The following is a 22595-nucleotide window of genomic DNA, read 5'->3' as shown; positions in this document are numbered from 1 at the left end:
ATTAGGTGCTATAGCACCATCAGAAATGTGTAGCCCAGTTAGGCCCCTTCAGCATAAAAAAATTCCCTAGGTTTGACTGGAAAACTTTAAAAGTTGGTTCATTTTTGGCATCTTAAAAGAACTTGCACACATAAATTATGAACGTTTTGAAAAACATTTTACTTGTGCTCTTCAGTAGATTTCCAAAGATGAGCCAGTCGCTCCATACAGCAGAGCACACTTGAGAAACGATGGAAGCTCTTTTTGAACAAGAAAAGCTTCTATCAAATGTGTCATTCAAGTAGAGAGTGTGGCCTTTTTCGCAGCTACACATTAAATCTCGACTGTTAGGTGCACTCAGTTCTTAAAGCAGCGTGAAGCTTCAGCTTTCAGATCGAGCGCCAAATGGCAGCCAACGCTTCACACGGAGCATCCTGCAGCCAGACGGGACTCTCCCATCGACCCCTTCGCTGATGGGGCATCGGCGCATTGTGCCCCGTTGTCTTTCAAATCCTCCAAACAATCATGACAGGTCTGCAATATTTGCAAGGAAGCGCTGAGCCCACCACTCTTCCAGGTCAATGGGAACAAAATCTGCGTAGAAACAAAGGTACGGTGGAATGATGTATTTTGCAACATACAAGTCATGTTTTAAAATTTCCACCTGGGCGGCATAGAGAGGGGTCTTGTTAAAAGAAAAAAAACCCTCACATTACAAAGTCATAGGCTTAAGTTTTCTCACACCAAGTTTTCAGTACCAAGGCAAGTTTGGGAACTTAGTACATAAACACTGCCTGTAAAAAATAAAAAAACCTTAACTCTTTCTTACACCCTCATAGCACAGTGTAGAAGCGAGGAGAAAAAAAACCGACCTGCTACCATTCGATCAAATAAAGACATGGGTGCTTACTCTTCATGACAACATTGGGATTCTTCTCTGTGTACTGAACAGGTCCCTGGCTGTCCACTGACTCCCCGTTGTCACCTTCTCCCAGCTTTTGCTCCACCTCCCGCCATGCTGGCAGAGAAAAACAGAGCGCACCATTATGAAAATGCACTTTTTGGTTCGACAGGAAAGTTAGGACGATGCGGTCTCTTAGTATGCGTTTCCCAGGTGACTACAGTGAATATGTGTCAGCTGCCAGTGAAAGCCTTCACATGAAGATAAGCTTCAAGGTTTTGGCTGCATGGGAGCGTTCAACCTTCAGCCAAAGACTAACAACAGCAAGCGGGATGTCAGCCAAGTGGCTTTCCATATTTGATGAAGGCAACAGCCGATTTGATCACATGAATATTGCTCAACTTTGAGTGATTGCTTTTTTGTTGTGGAAATAGTTTACTGTTGTGCTGAGACTGTTTTTCATTTCATCAGTTAAACATTATCATATACAGTATATTCTATTTTGTGTATAACCAAACAATATTACAATTAAAAAAAAAAAGTGTGTGTGAATTGAAGGAACTGTTAAATTTCTAAATATTTGATATTGTTGTTTTGACACAGACTCACCTTCAGATACAAATTTGACGTTCTCCTCGTGTGCAGGAGTGAATCCCTCTGTTGGGTTGTCGACCTTCTGCACAGATGCAACGTGGTGACGCTTTCCATTGAGGCGGTTGAACACGATCTTTGGAGCGCTGAGGAGTGGAGAACAGTTGAGTCAAAAACAGCGGACACGGGTCACTTATACAGCAAAACAGGAGTTAAACTGTAACTATTTATTTATACTGTAGTTAAACAATATTTTTTTTACAAATGTGGTCAACGCTGCCCTTCAATGTTTGGCCCAGCCATGTGCATTATGCTTAAGTGTGATATTTAGTTTGTTTACTTTGAGTTCTGTATTTGAGACCGAATCAGTGTCTATATGCAACACTTGTTTGTGCATTTTTTTTAAGGAGCTTTTGTGTACCCGTGTTGTAAAATCCTGTTTTTCAGGGTGAAAAATGAATCCTCCCATATTGCTGTGGAGTTGCCAGAAGTTAAGTATAACACCTGATAGTTCACTTATCACTTGGCATGGCAATCCAATGTGCGAGTACTTTGACCAGATGTGACTTGATCCTATATTTGTTCTAAGTCAGTTTTGTTTGTTTTTATTTTGATATCATTGTGAATGCCTTAATCCGATTTGCACAGTAAATAAAGGCAACTCATTCATGTAATAGTACCTAACCCTTAACCCTCATGACGTCACCACTGTTGGCCAGGTACTGAGGTCTCGGGTGTCAGACCGTGAAGGCATCGCATGCAACCGGAGCGCTTCGGCACGATAAAAGAAATGAGTAACGCAGTTTCACTCACTCACTCACACGCACGCGCGCACACACACGCACACAAATGAGTGACGCAGTTACACGCACACACGCTTGCAACACGAAGAAAAACTTACTTTGACGTGAGCCACGTCGTCGGCTTGAGCTTCAGATCGGCGAATTTATTCTCAATCTGTTGCGTGGGGCCTTCGGTAAATTGGGCGAGAGAAGAGTTGGCCAACGTAATGTGATGCGACATTGCGTCACACTTTTGTAACACTCACCTGTCGTCCTCCGTTGTGTAACGAGTTTGCTGGGCCCTCTGGTGATGGTGTACATCATGGGACGACACCCGTGTCGAGTGTCCACTTGGAAAGATTGTCCACTCAAACTTTAACCTCTCCCCCGCTTCTCTTGATTGTGGGCGCAGTGGAGACGCAACTGGGTCAGCAGCTCCGCAAGTCGGCCCCAAGTGCCGAGGGACGGTCAACACGGACTCTGCTGCTCCTTCGAACCAGCGGCAAGGTGCTTTGCCCGCGGCATGGAGGTCATCCAAGGAGAAAGCCGCTCCACGTGCAGGCGACTCTCACGCTGTCCCAAGACCAGCAGGGCTATAAGGGGCACTGCACGCTTCTTGGTGTCCGAGGACAGAAACTCACAGAGCGGAGGACACGGAACCTCCTGCGGTACCGCCGCTGCGTGACTGCTGGACAGTGGACACAAGGACACGACTTGGTTGATATCTATCACAGAACGGCGGTCGTGTTTCCCTTCGGCATCAAGTAAGTCAGCGTGCTGTCACTCACTTCCGGTTGTTGATTTCCAAAATATTTTGACAACTTCTATATCAATTACTACATTTTCAAGTTTAAATTATTATTACTGCTTGGACGCAAGAGTGATATATTTATGAATTGTGACTCTGTTTACCTGTTATGGCACACAAGTAATAAAATAAAATGATCACATTGCTGTCCATCTAAGCCTCAAATAATTGCAGTATGCACAGTACATTTAGCAGCTGTATGGAAATCTTGAAGACTTGAAGATCTTCCATTGGAAGATTTTATTAAGACACAAATCTGTCGATTATTTTGTCATTTGGATAAAAAAAATCTTTAAATTTCCACCCCTTTATTTAAAAAAAAAAACCTACATTATTTCAAACTATCAGTGCACAAACTTAATTCTGATTGAGTTACTGGTTTGGTCAATATTATGCCAGAAAATAGACAAAAAGATCCACCATTGTTTTCCAAAGTATTTTTTTTTTTCTAATTTAAACTCAAAGATAATCACAATTACTTTCATGGATTGTTACATAAATCAAATATTTATTTTTGAAAAGCTACAATTCTCAACATTTGGGGGAAATTAAATTAAAAAAAATTGATAATCATATTTTTATTAATTTGATAAGTGATTGATTATTGATTGTTGGATTGTGTAATTATCACTGTAAAGCTGTACTGTATCTCTTCTGAGTATGTATTGTCATAGCCTGTATGTTTGTAGCCTGTGCATACCCCCCTCCAAAGCACATTATTTTGAAGTTCAGTTACCTCATTTCCGTCCAAGAGAGTTTATACGGGTAAGCCCTCCGTGACGTCACTTCACACCCGTTTTGTTTTGGGGTGGCGGGGGAGAGTGGGAATTTACCTTTCACCTATTAAAGCATTTCACAGACTCTTGATTACATTGAATTTAAGGGAAGCACACAAAAAAAATCTTTACATTATTAGAACACTAAGTGCACTAACACGCCGAAATACAGGTTTCTCATTCATATATTGTATTTGCGGTGCATGAATTAATGAGCAAAATCAACCCATTTCTATTCATCTCAGAGAGCGGCCATTTTGCCACTTGCTGTTGACGTCACAGTCGCTCAGGTAAGGACCAATCACAGCGCAGCTTACTAACATCACATTACCGAACAGGTGAGCAGGGCCTTTGGGCGCCATGCTGCTCTTTTCAGTTAATAGCAAGTGGCAAAATGCTACCCGTGAGATAAATAAAACCAGGAGGATTTTTCTGCTTTGATTCATCTTTCTAGGTCGTCCTCAGTCGATTCATAGTCAAACAGAATACTGTGTTAAGACTAAAGGGTCTGCATTGAACATATAATTGTAAAGAAATTTTTTTGGCTCGACTTTCCTTTTAAAATGCTGAAGACGGGAAACTAATAAACTCCAGTCATTTGGATATAGTGTACAAAATTATATCTAAACTGTTTTCATCTCATCTTTCACTAAATTAATAACATTACACAAAGGGATATTATACCATTTATTTATATACATGCAATCATTTGTCATACATCGTAATTTTCATATAAAGCACATTAACTTTCCTCTTGAAGATTAACTCAAGGGTCATCTGGGGGTTGATCCTCAAGAGCACCATGATCAAGAAGCTGCTCAGACAGGCTTATCCAGACTGATATCACCACTCCGTCTGCTCATCTCTTACTATATGGGTCGCTCACCTGAGTCCACTGGCCAAGAGCTGGAGTCCCAGTGTAACATCAAAATGGTTGACTGTGTAGCTGCATGATTGATTTGATTAGAAGCAACGTCTTAAGGTGACGTGCATATTAAACTCACATGTAAACAATGGAAAATGTATTCACACTGTGTATATCAAGAATCTACAAATTCCAACCATCTGAATAAAACCTCAGTGTTTTTCATGCGATCTGACAAGCTGTTTCATTGCAGATATTTAGCCGCCTTTATTGCTGCTGCTGGCCAAGTGGGAGAAATAGTTGCCATCAGGAGGGAGTGTGACTTGAATGACCTTCACGGGCCTCTGACTGGAACCTCATGGCACACAATGTCACCCAGTTTGGTTGGGATGACCTTCAAATGGTCATACGATACCTACAAAAAGTTACGGCTATTCGGCGCTTGAGTGAAATTTCAGGATGAACCTAAAATACACCATAAACTTCCCTTATTTTGACTTTGTGTAAACTTCTGAAAGGGCATGTCCAACTGTTCAGTGTTTTTTTTTTTTTTTTCACTACTCGCGCTAAAAAGGAGCTGAATGGCAAATTCATTACAGATGAATGATCCATAAATCGACCAATACATTTCTTGGTTCAAATGAAATTGGCAGTGAAAGTGTTGTTTTCACCATGCTGTTTACATTTTGACATTGAGACCAGGATAACAGCCTGACATGTGCAGTCAAAAGTTTACAGAAGTTCACCCATATAGGTTATATTGGGTGTATTTTAGGTTCATTCCAATATTGTATTTGTAACTTTCTGTGAGTAGTCTAGTCAAAGTATACATATAGACGTGTACGTACTAGAAAATGGCACCAAGGAGTTTGGAGTTTTTCTGTGAGTGCATGTAGGGAGTGTCAGTAGTGCGGGTCACAGTCCTCCACAAGGCTATCTGTGATGTAACTGACTTTCAGAAGCTCCTGGTAGTGTTGCTTCTCCACGCCGTTGTTTATGGTCCAGGCGACCACCTCCACCCCTCTCTGGCTCCAGTACTGCACATAGTCCCTAGAAAAAAAAATAATTTAAACTCATATATTGGAAGTATAAGTATGACTGATGATTGTGTCTCTAAAGACAAACTCACTGCGAGACAAAGTTCTTTTGCACCAGGAAGGCGGAAATGCCACAAAGCTTCCACAGCAAGTGATGGTGGGCCCAGTCCAGCACAATATCCATTAATGTCAGCCAGTGGTGTTTCCATGGTGACAGGTAACGTGGGGAGCCATCGCCAAAGCGGCTCAAGCTCCAGGGCCTGTGGGTCAATGCAGTGATCACCTGAGGGTCAGTCTGCCTCATCTGTGCAAGGAATGAAAATAGAGGACATTTTATAGAATGTAACCAACGACATAATCTTTATCATCATTGGATGACTCCAAATACAGTCAAAGAAGTTTCAAAGAAAAAAGATAGTGTGAGTAATTACTATACATACTCATACTGTAGAGAATCTATGCGATGTATGGTATGTGTGCCTTGAAGGGGTGTGGCCAAATGAGTTATGCAAGGAGCTCAGAGCGAGTGTTGTCATTTTGGATTTGGGTGTTTGCCCCGTCAATAAACGACTGAAAGTACATCAGTCAATGTGGTTCTCCTTTGATTTAAAATAAGACTGAAAATAAAGTTCCCAACACTTGAGATAGCACAAGGTAAAATTCTAAATGGCCTCTGACCTTGTAGATGACCTTGGGTTCGAAAGAACAGACAATGCTGCTGTTGTACAGGATTGGATGCTTGTTGTAAAGAGCTGAGAGCGCTGCAGCTGCCTACCGGGGAAACACACCACAAAGTTATAGTACCTCACTTTCATATTTCCAGCGCATGTGTGTGCTAGTTTGTAATTTTCTCAAATCTGCCTGTCCAACACTCCTGAAATCAAGAATATTGCCATGTGCAAAAGCAACCACAGCTACTTTACAGACCTCACTGATTTGAAAAAAAGGGCAGAGTCATGATGAATGAGCCGGTGATATAACTTGCAAAAGTGCTCTGCTGTTATTTCAGACTGCACCTCGTCTGGATGGCCTTTCACATCAAAGTATATGGTGAGCTTCAATTTGATGCATTCCTCCACCGCCTGCTCCAGCGTTGGGATCTTCTCACCAGCATACTTGGCCCTGGAAATAGAAGACACTGGTGTGGCTGACGTTGGATCGTTCCATTGCTCAAATACAGCAAAGTGTACTTTTCCTGGAGCTCATTAAGTACATACAGATGTACTGTACTCTTGTAAGACAAGAGTTTGTCAGTGGCACACTTCAATTGGCTTTATAGTAAGACGCATGTAGAAAAAAAGAGTTGACAAAGAAGCACAGTTGAATTTACCTGAGTCGATGTTTAGCAGATGCGTCAAGTTTAGCCAAGTCCGCAAATCTTAATTGTCTAAGGGTGCCTGATCCATTTGTGGTCCGATCCACGGTCTCGTCATGCATCAGGATTGGGACCCCGTCTGCAGAGAACTCCAGGTCGAGTTCCACTCCAGAGGCCCCATTCTTGCTCGCCTGGTGCGTGACAGGATTAATCAATAATCAATTTCAAATAATCTGACCAATTACGAAAAGTATGTGTCAAGGAAACACCTTGTCCGCTCGAACCGAACTCCCCTGTACCCTCTTACCAGTCGGATGGCCGCTATCGTGTTTTCCGGGGCATCGTGTCCGCCTCCCCGGTGAGCCACCACGGACACATTCTCGAATCCGGCCGGATGAAGCACTTGTCGGGATCGGCCGGTTGGCAGCTGTGGGAAGCGGAACATGGCCAGGAAGAGGTAGAGGCAGCCAGTAAGGACGCCGGACCACACCGGGCTGCGAGTGGCCAGCAGGACCACCACGAATACGACAGAGTAGAGCGAGATGTCATCGCCCAGCTGCAGCATGTCGTGCTCCGGTGGATTGAGAGACGGTAGCCGAGATTCGGTTCAAAGACGTGTGATGTTGACCTCAAAGATCCGTGTCTCCACGAATGAATATCTTTTTCTGTTACTGTATGAACCTGCGCCCGCTGTTACTGGCTAAAGTCACTTCCGCAATTCGCTTGTGACGTCATACGTCAGCGTTTGTTTTGGTCGCAGACGCCTCCGTTAATGTCGCTTAATTATATTAATTATGTTAATTATGTGGCTTAGTCATGTCAGTCAGTCAATATTCGTAGAGAACATCTTATTTTAAAAAAGAATAGAAAATACATAGAAATAAGTTTAATTCAAAATTATTCACTGCAATGTATTTTTTTGCTGTCATCATCATCATCATCATCATCATCATCATCATCATCATCATCAATCATCATCATCATCATCATCATCATCATCATCATCATCATCATCATCGCCTCACACCGAATTTACGGAGTGTCAGTTTTATCGTCACACGCTAGATGGCGGTAACCAGCCTGCACTGCCTTCAGCGCTATATTGACGTCCAACGAAGGAACGGATATAAATACTTCCGGGTGTCTTTTCAGGTCTTTTCCTGTACCACAAAATAATGGAGTAATGACAGCTACCTTCATTTCATGTTCCTGGACAACATTTATTTATTGTGCCACTTTGAGTCCCGATGCCTGCCTTGGTGAGGAACTTGCTTATATGCTAAAATCTAATTAAGATTTAATCGTAGCACAAGTCAGAAGTATGGCATTTAATGTCGCCTACACTGCAGTTGCAGCTCCTAATGCTTTCCATTACAATAAATTATTTAATTAATTTGCAGTTTTTTCATTATAAGAATAATCAACTTCCATGACAATGTTATGACCTCAATTATTTTATATTGCAGTGGTTAGTATTGCAAATTGCAATTCTTGATTATGGAGAGACGTATCTAATATTTTATTCCGTTTTCCTCACCAGATCTGTTCAGCCTTAGCAGGCAGGGGAAGGTCTCACCTCCTGTCCTGCATAAGAGGATCATGCCAGCAGCTTAGAGTTCCCTTGTCTTCTGGAGTTTGGCCTTGTGCATCCAAGCACATAAACCTCCATCAAGGCTGTCGTGGACCCCTTACTCCCCAAATCACAGCCTCTGTCAGGTGCTCAGATTTGTCCACACAGAAATATGACATGATTTATAAATTCCCTCACATAAAGCTCTTCAGAGCCGTGTCCAGGCTAAAATTACTCCAAACCGGGATCACTGTGATTATCCTTCCACCTGTGTACGTTCTATACCTAATGGGAGATGCCTCCCTTTTTCTTGTCAACTACACGACAGGAACGGCTCTGTTTGCTGGTGTCATGTTGTACACAGCTAGCCACTTCTTCAGGAGGGTTGTGGGAATGATGTACCTGGATTCGGCCCATAATACGCTCAAAGTGTCCCACCTGACATTCTGGGGTAGGCGCCATGACATCTACATGCCCGTGTCTGATGTTATGACTATTGCGGACACCGGGGACTCTTCACACGAGACTGTACTGAAACTGAAGCGTTATAGCACTCCCCAGACTTTGTTTTTCTCCACACGTTTTGGACAGGTGGTGGACAAGCAACACTTTGAGAAGGTTTTTGGAAGTTCAAATTGATGTTTGCTATGTGTCATAACGTTGCACAATGTTAATTTGTGTAGCCAGATGACATCAAGGTTAGAAGCACAGGAATTCAAATATTAAGATTATTAAGGCTTGTTTCACAGCACAAATAATTTTAGTCAGTGAAGAGTCAGTTTGCTCTGACCTCTGTCGCTATAATACAAAGAAAGGAATTAGGTGAGAAATAAAAGGAGCGTGAATATTTCAGTGATGGTTTGTTTCATTCTTTGACTGTTCATTTACATTCCCATAACATAGACTCTCCACGCTTTGCTTTCTCAACCACAGTCAAGTATATAATTCTGAAATTATAAATGTCGTCAAGTATTGTTTAACAGCATTGTAGTGTTTTGTTGAGGTTATGGCAGTCGATGGGATGTCGCAGAGTGTCAGAAAACTACAGTGTATCCACATTCACAGAAGGTACCAGGTCGTGAAGCAAACATGGCGGTTCAGCTGACCTGAGTCGGCTTCATAGAAACATTAGAGGTCACGGACCTCTTGCACCTGTGCAACTCTGCAGTGCAGTAGATTGTAGTAACCTGAGGATTGTTCTTCACAATCTCCTCTTCCATGACCAAATAGATAAAGTACAGAGTTACTGTGCCTCTCTGGAGTTTTTGTTTGCAGCACAAAGTGGGACTGGTGTCTAATATGCAGTTTCGTTGTCGAAGTAAATGTAATACATCACGGAGTCCTCTAGATGTCACTAGAAGCCTTGTTCTTTATTTTACACCTGCTGTAAGGTCATCCACCGGAGTGGGCATTAATTTATTGATCGAGATGGACTTGCTGTTTACTTCTTTCATGTTGCACATGACATTAGTCTCTAGCCACGAGTTTTTCTGTATAACTACTAATCCAGCATATTTGTCTTTCCCTTTTTATTCTGATTTCTTTATTTGAACATACAATGAAAAACAAAATGATATACATGCAACAAAAAATTAAGAAAATAATAAATGACATGATTCAATACAGTTTAAAATTTTACATTTCAACAGCTCTAGTCCTTTCCCTTAAATTATCATGTTAATGAATACTAATAGGTTATTCATGGCCTTTGTACATATTTATGTATCCAATTAATTTCTCTGCATTATGCTTCAAATGCAAAAACTCAAGTGCAATCAGGTCCATGGACAGAGGAACAGACCTCTTGTAGTTTGCTGTTTACAGTACAGTTAATTTTAAATCCACTCAAACATCCTGCACCGGGAATAAACATTCAGTTATTGTGTCGTTGCAATCCCACTCAAAAGTTGTTGCCCAGCATCAGTTCACCTATGGACTCCCAGAGCACTTGAAAACAAGAACAAAGAATGATCCTGGACTCCATTTTTTTTTTTTCTTCCCCTCCTTGCCAAACCTCCGTGTTTTGAAGTGGACTCTGGCAGCGCTTTCTCAAAGGGCCCAGGAGAGCTGTGTTCCAATGTAGGAAAGCCCCAGAGCTGCTTGTTGCAATCTGGTTCCTAATAAACACGGCGACTAGAGACCCACCTCTGTTTGTTTGCTCATTGTTAATAACTCAGACGAGCTTCCTCCGATCAACAATATTGCATTGAACTTGAGTCGATAGCTACACAGGTGATTTCGCTTTTAATGTTCAGCCCCACTTCCGGTGTTTATGAACAGCACCGTTGCTTTTCTTGTCTCATTAGTCATGAACAATACTCTATAGGAGGGCACATGAAGAAATGGTGTGCAAAAATGGCAGCCCATGGTGTTTTCCCCAGAAAAACATTCCGAAATGCCATCGTGTTTAGATCACCTCTCATGCAGTCAATGCTTCAATCAGTCAGTCCATGATGGAGTGTACAGTCATGCCAGATCATCGCGATCATACATCTAACAGGAGAGCCTGTTGTTCCCTTTTATTGTTATAAGGTGCATTCCATATTGTTCATGTCATTACTTTTTGAATCTTTACAACACAAAAGGGAAACTCTCCCGTCTGCAGAGAATTTTCTTTTGTTTTCAGTAGTCTGTCTCACCCTGAAATAATCCACATTTATTGTGTCATAATTTTAATGTAAAACCAGGAGGATGTCTGTCAGGGGGCAGTAATAATGGTTGGAATTGCAAAACTGTAACTAAACTAAGCGCTGTATGGGTATTTTAAGGTTGCAAAAGAAGACATAACTCCTTATTAAAAGATCAAACTTCATGACTTTTTTGTAGTTTTGCATCGTTTTGTTTTGTCCTTATTTGCACAACTTTGGTTTATCTGGAAAAGTCTTTGCAAATGCACATTTTTATGTTTGCATTGATATGCACATCTGAAATATTTAAAGCTGAAGCAGCAAAGTTTTAAATGGAAATTGTCACTCTGTCTTACAATATGTGAAATAGGCTGTCATGTCAGGGGGGCCATGAAGACCAGTTTTTAAATGGTATTTTAACTCAGATTTTTTTAATTCTTTCATACAGCACACTGCCTCAATCAAGGAGGTTATGTTAATATTGATATTCTATATTAATTTGTTTGTTTACCAATTCTTTCTTTTTTTTTTTCCTTCTCAATTTTTTGAATTGATGACACTTTTTTTACGATTTGTTAAAATATGGTGAAAATCTACACATAGAGGACACCATTTATCATGTATGTATCCTAACCTAAGAGTTTGAAATTTTAATGTGTGAATGGAGGGTCAGAAGCCCAAGTTAATCATTGGGAAACTTGAAAAGAAATGACTTCTGAAATATTACCGAATTCACTTTTTAAGAGGTACTGCTGTCTTCTTCGTAGTGTTTCATGGAAAAGTTATAGGAGTAGTACGACTAATTCCACAAAGCATGTTGACTTGATTTGACATCATGAAGGTTGATGAACATCTTGGTTGAGATATTTCAAACTTCTTGTCGCTTTGTAGCCTTACTTATAGGCCCTTTGTTAAGCCCCAAGGGTAAAACCTCTGTTAGGAAACATACGTTTGAGTAGCCTATGAACTTCAGGTGACTTAAAGAAGACACCCAAAAATGTCGAATTTTGTTCCTCCCAACATCTCCGTTTGAAAGAGAACTGCAGCTACCAGTCATACTGTTTGATTTATGACCAGTAGAAAGTGGGCAGCTTTGCGTCCCTGGTGGGAGTTTGGAACTTGGTACCATAAATCCCCATGGCTATGGTGGCCTGCAGAGAGTGTGCTTAACCTCGGGCTCCGTTTATAATTAGAAACACACTCTTCTTAGAATCTATGGCAGGAAACAAGCCAGAGCTCCATGTGTGCGAGGCTGTGGGCTAACAAAGAGAGGAAAGTGTACGCATAAGCCAGGCATGCGATTTGATCACAGTTTTGTCGCTGAGCGTGTTGCAGTAATCTCATTATAAAGCGCAGGTGGATGGGAAGCTGGGATGGAGAAAAACTAATGACAGTTTAACGTACTGACTCTAATCTTGACATTAACTGTACCTGACATATTGTATTGGAAGAACGCCAAAGGGTGAAACCAGGGGGGTTTCATTATTGTAAAGATATCATAATTCTCACTGAGGTTTTTTTCCCCCTTCTTGTCGGTGACTATCTTAATAGTTTCCGTAGTTCCGGGAGTATTCATTTTTATTGTTAGTTATTTTAATTGTCCAGCTGCTCACAAATCCATCCCCGAAAGTTGAAACTCTGCATTGTAGCAGAGCATTGTCGCTTTTTTTTCCCCACCTCACCGCCCAACAATCCCCTATCCCCTTTATACAGTATGTATGATCCCCTATGTCTCCAAGAAAATCCGAAACACATGTCCCCTAGAGATAAACCCTAAGCCTGATCACTAGCCTAAATATATTGTTGAGGGGAAATCCTATTTTGCAAGAGAAAACGATTCAGAGTGGTGGACAAGCCACAGAAGACAGGAAATTCGAACGATTTCAGCCTTTCATTCAAACCGTTCATTGGTTGCTTCAGTGAGCCCTCCACAACCCAAACTGCATGCAGAAATCTGAATCGTGTATTTGTGACATACTATTGAACACAGCAACTGATTGAACAAAAGCATCTAATTAGAAACAAACAGTTTAAATTCAACTTGAATGCAATCATGCATAAGAGAATTGTGAAAAATATTATTTTTTTTGGTGCAAATGAGAAATAAGGTGGAAAAAAAGAGGCCATGTTGTTGGACATGTTTCACATTTCCAACCTTTGTTTTATGCAGCTATGTGTCCAATCACTATGGAAACCTGGGTTTAAGCCAATCAAAGTACTCACTATTGGGATTTATTTGAAAACAAAAGGCGTTCAGAATTCACTTGTCCAATTGATGTTTTTTCCAGTAATAGTCAAGGGGACATGTTATGGGTAACACAGGGTGAGGCTGGGAGAATCTGACAATGGACAATGAACTGTATGTATCACAACATCTATTGTGTTCTTGGGGGAAATATCTCCTTAACCGAGTCCAAATATTGATGCCTTTGAGCTGCTAACAAATGTATCTCTTTTCCATTTCCCCAAGCAGACACATTCTTTCACTGGGGAATTCACAACAGATTATTTATTTTAAAGATAGACGAAATGTGTAGGGTGTTGAAGCAATCTTCACATTTTGTATTCCAAATGGTGCTGATCAAATATTTGATTCTGTTGATCTATTCTGCTCATCTATGTTCCTGAGCAATCAAGTATGTGGATCTAGAAGCTATAGCTGTCAGCTAACGCTAATCTGTGCATTTAATAAAACGTTGCAGCTCTGCTTGCCTTTTGACTTTGACATTATGTTTCAGGCAGCGGAGTGCAGCTGTGGCTTGAAAGTGCTTGGCATGCAGTTGGTGTAGAAAGTTTGTGTGGGCTTGGATAATATGGCTGGCAGTGGGTGAAATCCTTGTGCTTTCATTATCATCACTTTTCAGGAGACCCCAAAAGGATATATTTCTGTAATCATTAGCTGGATTGTAAAGAGAGCTAAGTCACTAGAATGGTCAAATTAAAAAAAAAAAAAAAAAAACCTGACCAACAGTATTGAAATGTGGGAATTCTTTTTTTTTAATCAAATTGGGACATATGAGGTTTGCCATTGCCATTGATATGTAAATTAGCCACACTGCTACCTAACATTCAGGCAGAAGTTTAGAGAGGCTTGCCCACATAATTTTTTGGGGGAAACGGGCAAAGATTAATTCTTGTAATTTCACACTTGATCGCTGGGCAGGCACACCATACACAAACAATTCCAAAAATACAATTTCCATATGTCCCCTTTTACCGTCCTTCAATTTTTTAGGCTCCTCTGGCACGATGTTTCTTGTAATATCTGAGGAGGTTATTGGAACCACTAGTAGTTGTTACCCCACTAAATGTTTCAAAATCATACAAAAAAGCAACATTGAATACAGGTTCTCACACTGGACCTGTCGAAAAAGCCGAATTGGCTCTACTTCAAATTTAGATTCTTTGAAAGTGAAGCCTCACTCAGTTCCTACAGAAAAAAATCCCTCGATGGGACCAATACAGTACAGAGGGACAACTGCTTTGTTCCCAACATTGTGTTCCCAGCACCAGCGGCCATGCATGTCGTTTTATAACTCCACAAGGGCACAACAACGTTGTTCCTCATCAGGGAGGTGTCATGTATATCCCAGCATGATTTATTGGCTGATTAGTCATGTTTACTTTGGCAACTCCCGTCAGGACAGACTGACAGGCGCTGCAGAGGATTTCCTCAAGGTCAAGCTCATCAATACCGAACAATGCTACAACGGGCAGGAGGAGTTTTGTGAGGGTGGTGTAGGTGCTAAGTGCCAAAGGAGTGCCAAGTGATGTAATCTACAAACTTATTGTAGTGCTGCAGGCTTCCAGTACTTGGCATTAATACACAACAATGAACAAGGCGGAAGTCAATGGTTTGTTGTGCAACGTTGATTTGCAGGTTTATTGCTCTGCCATGCTATTATCAGTCAGTCCATTGTGGAAAATATCATGAATCATATGTGCAGTTTGAATGGAATGAGAGCTGTTTGTGGAACTATACCGACAATGATTACAATGAAGTTATTAAAGTTTTAATTGCGCTGCTATTTTGCTTTAAGACCTTAACTGTTGACACGTAGAAACTTTCAACATCCTCCCACCATCGTCAAACCAATGATTAATGTTCCTAGCTGACACCTAATTCAAATTATACATCATTTTAAACCAGTGGGGCTGACTGAGTTTTTGTTTGTAAGCAGCAGTATAATTTGACCACCAAACACAAACCAGGACACCTTTAAATTAGATTAGTCACCATGCCAAGAGGATAATCGCAGTCTTTTAAATGACACTGTTGTTTTTACAAAATGTCTCGACAAAGTCAAGAGTTTCACAATGTTCATTTTAAACTGACATGCGGTGTTAGTTTATAGATCACCTGATATCTTGTCAGGAAATCAGATACAATCTTGCTATTTCTGTCTGGCAAATTGCGGGCAGGAAGTTTTGTCCAGATGTTACACACTCCTTTGACTTTTAACTATAGCCTGTCACTTTCCTAGATTAGAGTGTATTTCTGCATGCAAGCTTAAAGTAGTATCTGTTCAACAAAATAAATAAAATTCTATTATATTGATATACTTGCAGAGGTGTAATATCAAGGTCCAGTAAAAAGGCTTGCTCATGCCTGTTGATAAGAAGCACCTCTGGCTAAAACCAAACAGTGGCAGGCTTTCTATTTTTTGGACCTGGATTTGACACTTCTGTATATTTGTGACCCCAAAACATACATCTGAAGTTATCTTAAGGCACTAAAGGTGTGATATTTCTTAAAGTGCTTATCTTTGTTGGGGTTGTAGGTGAGCTGGAGCCTATCCCAGCTGATATTAGGGCAAAGGCAAGGTACCGTATTTTACGGACTATAAGGCTCACCTGACTATAAGGCGCACCTTCAATGAATGACCCATTTTACAACTTTGTCCTTATATAAGGCGCACCGGACTATAAGGCGCACCATGAATGCATCATGTCAGATTTTTAATCCAAATCAAATCATTCTCCATTTTATCTTTTTTATTTCAACTTCAGACGCAACAAATTACTTTATAATCACAAAATAATGATCCATAGTCTTTTTGATCCATGATTCATAGTCTTTAGCGGGCCACTTATGATTGATTTCATGACACAATGCTTTGGGCCAGTTTAAATTGAGGGATTTGGTCCATATATAAGGCGCACTGTCGGCTTTTGAGAAAATGTTAGGTTTTTAGGTGCGCCTTATAGTCTGGAAAATCTCAACTAAGTTAGCAGTGCTAACCACAACCCCACCGTGTTGTCCCTATTCTTTGGTAATCTGTTTTCTTGGCTCTAAGTAACAATACATTGTGTCCAAAAATATCTCTGTCCCATTCCTTAAGACTTTGTGGCGCTCTGAGCCGCTCCCTTAAGGATTCCTTGGCTAATAACGGCACACAATCGGCAAGCGTGTCATTTTTCTCATATTAGGGCATATCAGAAAAAGGGAGAGAGAGTCCCGCCTCCAAATTCTCAGGGTGGCCTGCCCTAGTGGCAGAATGGCCGGTTCCTGTGTTTGTGCATGTTCCCGTCCCCTGCTGTCACCCTGAGGCACGTTGCCATTGTTTCCGTAGCGAGCACCGGAGATCACGGCTGCTCCTTCCATCGCTTGCTCCCCCGACTTGGGAGGGATGAGGAGTGGAGGCGCTGTACACAGTGGGTCACACCTACTGTACGTGAGTGGGAGATACGGGGAGACATCGTGGAGTCCACACACTTAAGCGTACACAAATAGACACGGTCCACTTGCACATGCACGTCCACCTTTTGTGTTCAGAAGGGAGATTCCAGGTTTTCTGGTAAACAGCGTTCAGGTAGACTCCCTGTCTGCGCAAGGAGACTGTTGGACTGAAGCGACTCTGGGAACACAGTCAACAACAAAATCATTCCAAACATAATTGCAACAATAATGTCAGTAGGGCTCCGAAAGGGAGGGCATTTGGCAGTATTTCTGGTAGTTCACCATGGGAATGTTTGGTGGGGGAATTTTGGAAAGATTAACTTTAATCCACTTTAATAAGGTGATGATTTCTTTTTTTCTTAACTATTTAACAAACAATGAAATGTTTAATGCAATCTAAAAAGTGTGCTTCAATAAATATTTACAAACGGTATGGAAAATGGATGGATGGATGTATCATAAACATTTATGTTTCCTGTCCTAGACTACATCATCCATTTATCCTTTTTCTATCCTGTATTGCTTTGCCTGTTCCTGGTCACAAGTGAGCCGGAGCTTATCCAAACTCACATTTACCGCGTCAGTGAGAAGCTTCACCTACTCTGCCTGCAAGGAAGTCGGGGAAATGAACAATTTCAGCATCATTTAGCATTAGGAAATTACTTATTCACATGGAAACAGCTTCTTTTTTTTTTTTTAATACTTTAAATGCCCTTATAGCTTTCATAGCTACAAAATAATTGCACTACTTCTTACAGACAACTGACTCACTCCCATATTTGTTTCCATTTTTACTTAAAATATAACTTGTTCATCAGCACGATGAAGATATGATTACCGTTAAGCTCAAGCCATAAAGAAAATGCAGGGCTGAATCATTTTGGACCTCCTTATCTCACTTAAATTATTTCATAATTGTAAATACAACCTGATTGTATCATCTGTAATTTAGCAACAATTTTTGATGTCACAGAGCAACAGGATGCTTAGAAGGTTCCAGATGGTGTAGTTGCACGGTCTTCTTACCTCACAGAGCATAAATTGCAGTAATTTAAACGTCCCAGGGCTATTTATATTGGCCTATATACATGCATACCAGCTCCTGCACCCTAAATCCATCCACCCTAAAAATAAAGCCAAAGGGGTAGCTGGTGGGCCACGAGTTCTTGTTTTTCAAAGCGATCATCATGACAACTGTCTTAATTGAGCGTTAAGTGCTCTTTGTGATTGGAACGCTCATCTCTGTTGTAGATCAACTGGACAGCAGGAAGGTTCAGCACTCTCGTCCAATTCCAGCCAGGTTGCAATTAATTCATGCTTTTGTTTATGTAAGGAAGGTCTGCTCTCCATGCGCGCTTTGACGTGAAGTGCAATCTGGGAATGGTTGATGTTGTAGCAGCACAAGAATGCTTCTTTTTACCATATTCATTTGCCACATTTAAACAATTATTAGATTACAGTGTTTATAGAGGTTTCAAATAAATTAAATGTCTTGTTTAATAAGCACCCATTCAAAGAAATTGGTCCGGCGTCAAAAAGTTGGAAATTGGACTGGAATAAAATACGAGTATGAGTATTTTTCTGTCATACAATTGGTGCTTAGGGTCACGCATGGGCTCACAAGACTGTGTGAAATAAATACCACAAGGTTAAGAGCCTGCTATGAAAATTACCGCAAAGCTGATGAATAATATGATAATAAACACCGTGGGGGTGCACATATTTCTCGTGTTTCCTCTCATGTGGCTACTAGACGTGGATAAGAGAGCATGTGTGATGCATTGACATCAAGTGCAGGTAGCTGAGTCACACGAGGAAACAACATTTGCTGTGAAATCCAACATTTTCCAGTGAAGATCAAGTTCTTAACTAATAGCTGATGGCATCTGGTCCTGATGAACAAAGGAAACACTCCTCATGCCTTACGTTATTTCACTGTGCACAGGCTTTAAATAGTCCAAACAGAGCAAGTTAGTAATAGATTCCAGTCTTGATAAGTTGGGTTCGTTTTCTGGACTGTGTGTGATATTGCCTATATCTCCTTATTGCTTGAACAGAAGTTGTCAGGTCCATTTTGTTATTCCCTGGGAAGAAGGCCAGGATCATCACCGGACATTAAATGTCAGCCATTATTCAATGTATGTCATAAATTGAAAGCACATTTTGATAATCATCACCTATGCTTTCTTGTCAATGCCACACATAGAAGTTAATTAAAATCAACTCAATCAAGTATTCAACCAAGATGTCACCACCATTGAAGGGACTTTTCATACAGCATAATGAAATCTTTCACTAATATGTTTTTTAATAACTTATTTAACTATAGACACAGTGTTGTGTGTGTGTTTTGGTTTGGAGCCAGTACATGTGTAGTAGTGACACCTTGAAACACTTTGCTGTCTTCACCCAGACTGATATTGAACAGGACATTCTCGGGTGAGCTTGTATCGCCAGTTTCAATCAAGAAAAAAAATCACAAATATGCTGACAGCAGCGCCAAATGATGATTAATTCTTTGTCAGCAAACACAAAGGAGAAACATATTTGCATTTGTGTGGTGGATCCACCTGTAGAAATGTTCTGATTTGAAACACTGTGACCTCAATGTTAGAAATCATATCTGGTTGTGTGTGGTTTTAAGATGGTTGTTAAAGTTTGGCTTTGTTTCACAGGGCGCAGCATCACAGGAGGACGGAGCAACAAAAGCTGCTGTGTGGATCTTGATTTAAGGTAAGGGGCTACTTTTCAAATCTGTTTCGCAGCACAGTTTTATGGCCTATTTCCATTGTAGAGGGATCCTGGATGATAAGTGAGCAATTTGTGATTTCATTTTTATACTCACCTAGGCACTCTTTGTTATTATGTTTGATGGATTATCAATGTGGCCAAACAATTGTATTTATCAGTTCCTCTGTTTCATTTGATCATTAAGCATTATGTAAATAAGTTTAAATTGGTTTATAAATTGGATGGAGATTCTTCATGGGGCAATATTTACCTTGGCAAAGCAGTAAGACGAGTGCTAAAATATGTGCATCACTTAAGAGTTTGTTTTTTTATGTCTTTGGATTTTATTGACTTTCTTCATTTACATCCAATTTGCTTTGTGCTCCTTTGATTTTTCTCTGAAGTCAAGAATTCAGTAATTGGATAACTTTGCAAATGTCTTTGTCATCTGTTTGCATTATATATTAGGTTTTATTTGGACAACACAATTTAGTTTGCAAAGTTGGCTTTGAAGTAAAAAAATAAAAGAAAATCAAGATGAATGCCCTTTTAATGCAGCACCTCACAATGGATGAATGCTCTTGGATTCAAGCTGCCAACTTTGAGAGACAAGCTAAAGACATAGATGCGACACTCAACTCTGACCCAAAAATTACTGCTGTCAAAAAAAGTTTGATTTATTCGTGTCTTTCCCACAAAACACCGACGTGGAATCAAAGGCCAAATACAAAGAAATCCATGCAGAAATAACACTCCCATGACTGAATTGGATCGTTCAACAAACAAGAACAAGACTGACAGCAGTTTGTCTGTCTTTCATCATTGTGAAAATATATTCTTAAAAGTGGGAATTCACATGCTTGTTTTCAGACTATTGTAGGTCAAGTAGAAAAGATGGAAAGGAACCATACAAGCTTTTCTCACCGAACGTTGTGCTTTTAGGGTAAAACACATTTATTGGCTTCATATAGTCACAGTGGATAATATTGACATTGAAAACGGGAAATAGTTTTGAAATAATCAATGCAAAGTATCATATTCAAGGCACTGGAGATGGTTTTAATTTTCATTGTTGAATAAATCAGCTGTACATTTTTTGATAGTTTTGGTTAGATTTTCCAGAACATTCTTGCCCCTTGATAGTTTCCAGCTTGGCAATTGTGCTACCTTTTGATTCAAAACGGATGCTTCCCAGATGCACACACGTCAACCTTTGGCTATAAAATCATTGATGTATGCAATGCAACAGATGGATAAGCCGCTTGTGCAATACGGTGCCGCTTATTTGTAATGTCGCCATGGAAGTCAAATATTTATAAATATACCAGCCACCACTTTAAAATGTACATTTGTTTTCGCAAAATTGTATATAATGGGAACGCCCCTAAGACTTAGGACACCTTCGACTGCATTGGCCTGCCCAAATTGCCAAATTTTTATCGTCTTTCGCGCTCAAGTTTCTAAGAACGCTTTGAATACAACACACAGCTGTGCCGTGTGAAATTAGTTACTCATCTGGATCATCCGTTCTGTCTGAATGATATTTTGGATAAGGTGGATATATTTTATTGCTCTGCATTGATTTCCTCACAAAACCATAAACTTGAGTTGTCATAAATGCGTGTCCTTTAACTGAGGCCAGACTTCTACAAGATGTTCATAATAGCACCCACTGGTTACAGAAGTGATGCATTCAAGTCTCTTCAGCGCTCTAAATGTGCACACATGCCTTTTGTAGTCCACAAGATGTGTTGGACTAAAATACTGTAGAAGTGGGACAGAGTCCACTACTTTTCATTTTAAATCATGTCTGACACAAGTTGGCTTCCAAGACTGCAATTGATAAAAACAACTATTTTTGCAGACAAATTTCTATTGCGCTTGGGGCGGCAGATATACAAACTTTTTGTTTGAAATTTTCTGGGATGTGGCGGTGAACGTTACTTGCTACGTTTCTTGTAAGCATTCTGCCAAGAAAATTTTCCTTTTTTTATTTCAAACCTTCATTATATTATTTCCTTTGGGTTAGAGAAACACAATACATATTTGGAATTTTATTACCAGAGCTGAATGCAGGTTGCCAGGAGCCCTGCCCAAAATGGTTTAAGCCCTGAATGATGCAATGCATCCCTCCAGTCGGCTTTTCTAAATGTTTTTATGAGCCACTGAGCATTGTGTGTTTTTCATACGACGCTTTTAAATCAAATTATTGTTGTTTTTTTAGAGTCTTTTGGGAGGACTGCAATATTCGTGGAGCCTAGGCTTCAGCCTGTGCTTTTATCTGGTCTCTCAATTGGCAGTGTTTTATGTTTCAGGTCAAGTATCAAATCACTTTCGGACACCGTTTTTCTCCCTGAGATTATGCTGAGATGATCATGTTTTTTATGGCTGCCCCGTAGTTCTGCAGATCCAGGTCTATATATCAGGGCTCACCTTTCTTTATGTGTTCCTATAATTTGCATGCTTGCTGGGATTTCTCCAGAATAGTCTAACTTGTCCATTGGTGAATGGTTGTTTGTTTATATGTGCCCTGCTGTGATTGACTGAAGATCAGTCCAGGATGTAGCCCAAAGTCACATGGGATAAGGTCGAGCTCACCCTCAAGCCCCCTGATGACCTCAAGCAGGATATAAAATGGAAAATAAAATCCATTCCATCCACGTGGTTGTAGTTTACACTGGTGTAAAGCTACACTACATCATTTTGATGAAACCGTTTAAACATCAAAATGTGTCATGTTAAATGGTGTCACTACATTGTAAAAGTTTTCCGATTTATGACTACAAGAGAATATTTATTTTCATCACATTGCCATTTTGTTATCACTGGCATGGATCTCTGACAAGATTTTCCTTTAATAACCCACCCAGGCTGTGTGCTTGTGCTTATTACTCAATACATTTGTCATCCAAATCTCTCCTCAGCTGGTTTGCA

General features: G+C 40.4%; 3 protein-coding genes across 3 annotated transcripts; 1 reads left to right on the top strand and 2 right to left on the bottom strand.

Annotated features, from left to right (window-relative positions):
• Positions 1-138: 138 nt before the first annotated feature.
• Positions 139-3028, bottom strand: mcrip2 (MAPK regulated corepressor interacting protein 2). Its single transcript, XM_037250693.1, has 5 exons — positions 2520-3028; positions 2373-2442; positions 1490-1617; positions 890-997; positions 139-573 (listed from the first exon to the last, which is right to left on the bottom strand). Exons 1-5 carry the CDS (start codon positions 2575-2577, stop codon positions 503-505), a joined length of 435 nt encoding a protein of 144 aa, XP_037106588.1. The 5' UTR covers positions 2578-3028; the 3' UTR covers positions 139-502.
• A 1483-nt stretch (positions 3029-4511) lies between these two features.
• Positions 4512-7776, bottom strand: gde1 (glycerophosphodiester phosphodiesterase 1). Its single transcript, XM_037250681.1, has 6 exons — positions 7362-7776; positions 7070-7245; positions 6756-6861; positions 6418-6510; positions 5832-6043; positions 4512-5752 (listed from the first exon to the last, which is right to left on the bottom strand). Exons 1-6 carry the CDS (start codon positions 7617-7619, stop codon positions 5605-5607), a joined length of 993 nt encoding a protein of 330 aa, XP_037106576.1. The 5' UTR covers positions 7620-7776; the 3' UTR covers positions 4512-5604.
• Positions 7777-8154: 378 nt separating this feature from the next.
• tmem186 (transmembrane protein 186) lies at positions 8155-9480 on the top strand. The gene is made up of 2 exons (XM_037259764.1): positions 8155-8313; positions 8595-9480. Exons 1-2 carry the CDS (start codon positions 8302-8304, stop codon positions 9261-9263), a joined length of 681 nt encoding a protein of 226 aa, XP_037115659.1. The 5' UTR covers positions 8155-8301; the 3' UTR covers positions 9264-9480.
• The last annotated feature ends 13115 nt before the right edge of the window (positions 9481-22595 follow it).

Source organism: Syngnathus acus, chromosome 1 (genome assembly GCF_901709675.1).
Source record: "Syngnathus acus chromosome 1, fSynAcu1.2, whole genome shotgun sequence".
NCBI classification, from domain to species: domain Eukaryota; kingdom Metazoa; phylum Chordata; class Actinopteri; order Syngnathiformes; family Syngnathidae; genus Syngnathus; species Syngnathus acus.
This window is presented reverse-complemented; position numbering and strand designations above follow the sequence as displayed.